Source organism: Protobothrops mucrosquamatus, unplaced genomic scaffold (genome assembly GCF_001527695.2).
Source record: "Protobothrops mucrosquamatus isolate PMUCROS unplaced genomic scaffold, P.Mucros_1.0 scaffold45, whole genome shotgun sequence".
NCBI classification, from domain to species: domain Eukaryota; kingdom Metazoa; phylum Chordata; class Lepidosauria; order Squamata; family Viperidae; genus Protobothrops; species Protobothrops mucrosquamatus.
The window spans coordinates 3885920-3894002 of NW_015386427.1; the positions used below are offsets into that span (position 1 = coordinate 3885920).

At 37.0% G+C, this 8083-nt stretch overlaps 1 protein-coding gene across 4 annotated transcripts in view; it reads left to right on the forward strand.

The window, feature by feature from the left end:
- The window catches only part of DYNC1I1 (dynein cytoplasmic 1 intermediate chain 1), a 187649-nt gene that overhangs the window by 78022 nt on the left and 101544 nt on the right, over positions 1–8083 (forward strand). For all 4 annotated transcript variants that reach the window (XM_015811581.1, XM_015811582.1, XM_015811583.1 and 1 more), the window contains 2 exons: positions 3237–3399; positions 7578–7677. In XM_015811581.1, the coding sequence (XP_015667067.1) occupies positions 3237–3399; positions 7578–7677 (263 nt within the window). The remainder of the gene's footprint in view (positions 1–3236; positions 3400–7577; positions 7678–8083) is intronic.

The window sequence follows — 8083 nt, forward strand, 5'->3', positions numbered from 1 at the left end:
TTAAGGGCTTTCCTGAAAATTGGGTTAAATGCATGTTTTTGTTGGCATAAAATGACAAGGTTTCTTTTTCCATGCAAAGCAAAATACCTTTTCTTAAAACCATTGCAGAATTTCTAATAGATACTTAGCAGTACTATTCATATTTCTAAAAGCAGCTAAGCTGGATCAGTGCTTCCATTATGAATCTTAATTTTGAAAGATTCTGTAGCCCACTATACAATTTTCCCCAAATTAAAATTAAAATTGCCACTTAGAGACATTTCTTTAAAAAAGTGAGATTCAATGGAATATTATCTTGTAAATTTGCTATTTTATCCTTTATAATTTGAATAGTAACAAGAACAAAAATATAGAAAGTTGCTACATTCTAAGTCAGATTTCTTTGTCCAGTATTGATGGGTGCTAATTGGTACAGAATAAGGTTTTCCTGGCCTGAGGTCTTCAGAAATCATATAATTTCATGCTTAGAATAGCACATTGTTTTAAAAAGGGCTACATATTAAACGTCTATGGAGATTCTCAGTCATCCAGATCATGCAGAAATTTTAGGTTTTCTTTCTTGTTTAAATTTTGTTCAATAATAATAATAATAATAATAATAATAATAATAATAATAATAATAATAATAATAATAATAATAATAATAATAATAATAATAATAATAACTGCAATGCTGATGTGGCCCTCAATGAAATTGAGTTTGACACCCCTGCCCTAGATATTGGAACACTGCTATCATGTCCCCCCTCGTCCTTCTCTTCATTAAACTAGACATACCCAATTCCAGCAGCCGTTCCTTATATGTTTTAGCCTCCAGTCCCCTAATCATCTTTGTTGCTCTTCTCTGTACTCTTTCTAGAGTCTCAACATCTTTTTTACAGCGTGGTGACCAAAACTGGATGCAGTATTCCAAGTGTGGCCTTACCAAGGCATTGTAAAGTGGTATTAATACTTCATGTGATCTTGATTCTATCCCTCTGTTAATGCAGCCTAGCACTGTGTTGGCCTTTTTGGCAGCTGCAGCACACTGCTGGCTCATATTTAAGTGATTGTCCACTAGGACTCCGAGGTCCCTCTCACAGTTACTACTATGGAGCAAGGTACCCCCTATACTATACCTGTACATTTGGTTTTTCTTGCCTAAATGTAGAACCTTACTTTTTTCACCATTGAATTTGATTTTGTTAGATAGTGCCCAATGTTCAAGTCTATCCAGATCCTCCTGTATCTTAAGCCTGTCTTCATTGTCTAAAACAATTATACTTACATATTTATACATAAGATTAGCTAATTTTAATTTCTGGACACCTGCTGTTTGCAGACATTGTGCCATTAAAATAAAACTTGCTTTGCCAAAATGTTAAACAGAAATGATTTTTATCCATCATGTTCTATGCTTCTCTTACATTTTTTCATGTTTAAAAACAATACAAAGAGTGGTAAAATTAATGTTCCAATAACTAAGGCCCAAATTATACTTTTGTAGTCATATGGCACACATTGATTGTGTTCAAATATAGTTTGTTGAAGAAGTGCAGTGTCTTGATTTACTAATGCTAAGCTATGAAATATGCTTTACCGCCATAGTTACTAAACTGTGCTCACAGTGAACTTAGAGGAACACCATGGGATATTTTAAATTTTTGAGGGAAAGACAATGACACTTTAATATCTGCCAGAGAGCATACAAACTGAGGCTCTGTGAAAAAAAATACTAAGACATTAAGCTGCCATGAAGTGAGAAAGTTTGGAAAGCTCTGGTTTACATCTATACAGTTTTAGAATTGCACATTGTGCTATGTCAAAATCTAAGAAATTGCATTATGACTTAGTATGAAATATGAACCTTATCAACAATATCACTTTTAGGTAAAAGATATCTGTCTCTCTCTTTCTCTCTCTCTGTTTTATCTATCTAAAGCATTTCTGATTGGTGCTAATTGGTATGCTGAATATAGGTTCACTGATGTTATAATGCAATATATGACCTCTTACCTGTTTGCACACCTAAAATTATCTGGCTTTTTGTATATGTTCTGTGGGGAATATGGGATAGAATTCACTTAGTCTTGTTTCAAACATAATAGAAATAATTAAAAAGAGATAGCAGGGCATTGTTTGTTTTAGAATGACCTAAATTAACATAATGTGGTAAGGAACGTTTAGATATAATTTGGGTATTAAACAAAGAGGAAGGATGAAAATGTTTATGGACATCATAAGAAAGTATTTGGTTTCTTCTTTGGTATTACAGTGGCATCACTCTCTAATAAATATTCAATCTTCACTCAGTTTTACAATCTGAAGCTTATCATCATGCCTTGGTAACCACATTTTGGAACATATTATCTACAATAAATGTATTCTCTAATTCCTACCTTTATAATTTTCCTAATACATCAACCTGATCCATGTATATCAAATTGAATTCTAATGCTTTCAAAAAAAAATGAGCATGATAAGTTTCCAGTAATTAGAAAGGTCCAATGTTATAAAACTGTCTCCAAGAACTTTTCTTTATGTAACTTCAGTTTACGATCAATGGAGTAAAGTATGCATTTTAATCAATTAAGAATATTTTAACCTAGCTAAGTCTTAGCACACATCTGACCATCATTTATCTTGAAAAAACAGGGTTATACTGGGATAGGAAGTGATCACAAAATCCGAGACAGAAAAATTTAAAAAAAAAATCCCAGAAGAAAGCACAACAAGCTACTTCCATCTTACTGCCAATAAAACTACATGATGTATTCATTTAGCCATCAAGAGTCAAGTTCAACTTCATATTTTAAGAACCTTTTAGGACTTGTTTGGTTTTGAAACTGAAATTGAAGATGGCTTCTGTATTGAAAGAGCACTTTAAGACTACTTTTTTGTTAAGGCTGTTACACTGCTTTTCCAAGCTTGCTTGGGTCATAAGCATCAATCAAAAATATTTCCTGAAATCTGAATGTGAAGTTTATTTTATTTTGTGATCTTAACTATTTTCTTCTTCATAACAATAAATATGCAGGATATAGGATGTCTTTGATATAGAAGCCGTATTCTAGGATTATGTAGTGCTATATTAATGAATTCAATTTTTTTTCCCTTTAAAAGGCAGCAAACCATCCAGTCTTACCAATTTCACTATAGGTTTCATAGGAAGATCTCATTTCTTTGCTGAAGAGTAAGATTCATCTGGAAATATTTAAATGCTTGTATGTTTAATGCTGCCAATATTCTTTTGGAAGCTCCTCCTAGAGAATTGACAGAGGAAGAAAAGCAACAGATTCTACATTCAGAAGAATTCCTTATATTTTTTGACCGGACAATACGTGTGATTGAGCGAGCTCTAGCAGAAGATTCGGATATTTTCTTTGACTACAGTGGCCGGGATATAGAGGAAAAAGATAGGTCAGTGCTTTCTTTCCCTCAACCCCCCCTTTTTTTTTAAATAAAAAAAATCCAATCAGTAAATAAAATGGGTATTTCTGACTTATAGAGAGCAACACCTCATTGTTCAATACATCTGTGGCAATAATCTGAGTTCAGTGATGTAATAAAATATATTTACTGGATCCTCTTCATTAATTCTAGATGCTTTCAAGGTTCTCAATTGTCTTTATCCTGCATAATCTTATTGTGACATATTGAAGAATTGAATATATCAGCTTTTATCTAGATCAGTGTTTTTCATACATAACAACTTTAAGATGCTGGTTGGGGAATTCTGAGAGTTGAAGTCCACAAATATTAAGGTTGCTAAGTTTGAGAAATACTGATTTAGATCAACAATATCTTCTAGACTTTAAATTAAAAGGCACACAACATTTTTAGGGTAAATATCCCTTTGCTCTTTGAATGATTCTATAGGCTATATTCTAGAAAGTGTATGTGTGTGTGTGTTTATATGTGTGTGTACACATAGAAAACTGCTAAATAGAATGTTACATATATTTGTGCATGCTGTGAGTGTTTTTTATTCATTATTCAAAATATTGTAATTCAGAACAAATTAACAAACAAATCAGCTAACACAATCTTCCCAAAGTGGAATTAGGTTCTAGACTACAAGTCCCAAAATCTTCCAGTCATTATTGTCATTGAAACCAGTACTCCAAAACATAACAGAAAAGCAAAATAACAAAGTGGGAAGGGATCTTGGAGGTCTTCTATTCCAGAGGTCCCCAACCTTTTGGGCACTAGGGACCGGTACCATGGAGAAAGGTTTTTCCACGGACCAGAAAGTGCATAGTTTTGTGTGCTGCCTGCATCCCACAGATGGGGCTTTGCTTGTTTGTGTGGACCAGTCGCTGGCATGCTGTGGCCAGGTACCGGTCTACGGATAGGGGTTGGGGACCCCTGATGTAAACTATACGCAAAGCAAATCATGGGTCAACCTTTCTTTTCTCAGATTCTTCAGATGAGAAGGATCTGAGAAAAGAAAAAAATCTGAGAAATATGCAAAAGTATAAAATAGGTGGTACCTGGCTCAACAGCAGTAATTGCGAGAGAGAACATGGAGTCCTATGGACAATCATTTAAGTATGTGTGCTGAAGCCAAAAAGCCAACAGAGTCTTATGCTGCATTAATAGGGATAGAATCAAGATCACGTGAAATGTTAATACCACTTTATAATGCCTTGGTAAGACCAAACTTGGAATGCATATTACATCCAGTTTTGGTCACCTCACCATAAAAAAGATGTGTCCTCAAACTTTCTAAACGGGGCCAGTTCATTGTCCCTCAGACTGTTGGGGGGGCTGAACTATAGTTTGAAAAAAATAATGATTACAGAACATTGTAAAATCAAGTATAAAATGAAAAAATGAAACAAGAAAAATGAATTGGTTAATTATTTGAATGAGTTTTTAAGTGAAGAAAATATACATTTCCAGTGAATCCACACATGTTTTGTTTGGGAATGTAACTGCTGGTTTTTCCGCAAATAGTTTTTGAGTTGTGGGAAGACGGCAGAAGTTTTCCTCCCTCGCTTGTTTAATGAGTATGTCCAATTTTACTTCAAATGCTTTCACATATGAATGCATATCACAGATGAGCTTCCCCTTTCCTTGAAGTTGCACACTGAAACTGTTGAGTAGCTATGTTACATCTGTCAGAAAGGCAAGGTGCCATTTCCATTCAGCATTTCTTGCAGACGTCTCATGACCCAAACTAGGGTAACATCAGCAATGCCAGAAGAGAAGGGGTTTGTGGAATGGAGGAGAAGAAAAGGAGAAGGAGGGCGGCTGTGGAGTCCTTGGTGCTCTCTGAGATGGGTGGCTTTCTTGCAGACATCTCATGACCCAAACTAGTTAACATCATCAGTTCACTTATTATCCCACTTTGGGTCTTGAAACATCTGCAAGAAAACTACCATCCTCAGAGACACCCCCCCAGGACCCTTCATTTTAACCCTGAGTCAGAAATATTCTCCTTGATTGGCATTCCAGACCTTTCATTGCCTCAGCTCCACACAACCCCTCGCAACCCTGAAATAACCTTCCAGGAGCAAATTCTCCTCCTTTTTTCTCACCCCAGCTGCCCCTCACAAATACCTTGCCCTTTACCCGCTCCCCTCAGACCCATAACCTGCACCCCACTCCAGCAGCCCCACTCTGACCTTCATGGAGGTCAAGCCCACTCAGAGCCGTCGCCCTCACTGCCACTGGTGGGGATGGGTCCGTCGGCGATGGTGGGAATGATGTTGAGGGCCGGCGGCACCAGTTTCCTCTTTCCCAGCATGGCAGGGATAGCAGCAGTGGTGGAGGCTGGAGCTTGCATTCTGTAGCACCTAGCGAGGGACCCTCCTCAGCAGCAGCAACAGCAGTGGAGTCATCATCACCCGGCTTGGCTGCCCTAAGCCAGGCCAAGGCGCCAAGCAGGCCTAAATCTCTCAGCCCACCTCTGAGGTAAAAATGCGAAGAGGCGAGAGGAGGAGAGAAAGGGGGCATGGCCGAAGCACGAGCGCACATTTGAGCATGCAAGGGAGAAACTGGGGGGGGGAAAATCCTCCCACCAACTTGCCATCCTGCCATTGGCTGGGGCTCATCGACCCACCTTCTCCTCTCAATTGGACGGCTTACTAAGGAGGTTGAGGCAGGCTGGATAAAAAGACAAGGCAGGCTGCATGCGTCCTGCAGGCCATAGTTTGAGGACCCCTACTCTAGAAACAGTATAGAGAAGAGCAACAAAGATGATTAGGGGATTGAATGCAAAAACATATGAAGAACGGTTGCAGGAATTGGATATGTCTAGTTTAATGGGAAAAAAAAGGACTGGAGATGGAATAATAGCACTGTTCCAATATCTAAGGGGCTGCTACAAAGAAGAGGAGTCTCCAAAGCACCCGTAGGCAGGACAAGAAGCAATGGATATAAATTAATCAAGGAAAGGAGCAACCTAGAACTAAGGAGAAATTTCCTTACAGTTAGAACAATTAATCAGTGAAACAGCTTGCCTCCAGAAGTTGTGGGTGCTCCAACACTGGAGGCTTTAAAAAAGAGATTGGAGAATCATTTGCCTGAAATGGTTTAGGATTTTCTGCTTGAGCAGGGGGTGGAATAGAACAGGGGTCCCCAACCCCCGGTCCATTGACTGGCACCGGGCCATGGCATGCCAGAAACCAGTCCGTGCAAACAAGCAAAGCCTCATCCACAGGATGCAGGCAGTACATGAAACCATGCTCCCTCCAGTCCACGGCAAAATCTCTCTCCATGGAACCGGTCCCTGGTGCCCAAAAGGTTGGGGACCTCTGGTTTACATAATATGTAGAACTTCTGAATCTACATGGAAATACTCAGCATTTGTTCAAAATATCCCCTAGGAAGCAAATAAGGGCTCAACTTTTCTTTTGTTAGTGTCCTTCAGATTGGGAGGACTGGTTTGGGAATACCAGTTTCAATTACAATGCGGACTGCAAGATTTTGGGAGTCATAGTCCAAAATCCAATTCCATTTTGGGATAGATACTATTAGCTGGTTTGCTTGTTAATTTGTTCCAAATCATAATACAGTATATTGTTGAATAATTAATAAGCAACACTCACAGCATGCACAAATATATGTGACACCCTCTATAGCAGTTTTCCAAATGAAGTTCATGTGTTAGTTAATATAATGTGAAACCCAGCATCACAACTAAGCCAATTTAAACCTATGCTATACTCTGGAAACTATTTTTTATGTGGACCAATGAAGACTATATGAAATGTAGGAAATTAAAGTTAAATTAAGAAAGAAAACTATATAGATTTTCCTCCCAGTTGTTCAATATTGTTTGTGATTTTCTACAGCCTGAGTAAATTAAGGAATTTAGATAAATATAGAACCATACCTTTCCACTCATCGTAATTTAGATATGTTTAGATATAACATATTTATACTTAGACCATTTCTTTCCTTTGGTTAAAATTATTGACAGGACAGACAGAGAGGACATCAGGTAAAGAAACATAAAAAAATGAAATAACTAAGGGATTGTAGTAGAAAAGAGAAGCAATCAGAACTAATAATTGACAAAACAGTTTATTATTTTAAAATGTCAGCCCTAATCTTAAGTAGTGACACAATCCTTGTTCAAATCCATGTAGTGATGTCCAAGCTGGAGCCAACCTTTCCTTCAGCCGACAGTTTTATGATGAACATTGGTCTAAGCATCGTGTTGTCACTTGTATGGATTGGTCCCTTCAGGTAAGATTTGTTCTTTTTAATATTTTATGTTTTATTGTTTTTAAAATGATTTTATATGTTTATATGCTTGTTTTAAATCTTTTTTTTTTTTTCAAATTTTTTTTTTATTATTTTCAACATAAAAAAAAAAGAACACATCACAAGTACATCACAATTGAAACCCCCCCCCACCCCCCACCTGGACTTCCCAAACCTAATCCCAGGATGCTATTCATCTAAAAGTAACCTTATATTAATATCCCTAACTCCACAAAATATAATTCTACATAAGTAGGTGAAATATATATATATGTATAAAAAGAGAAAATTTTTTATCTAAAAACCTAACCTATATTCCACCATTCTATGCTTATTTTGAATATAAACGATCCATCTTCTCCATATTGATAAAAATTGTTCATTTGAG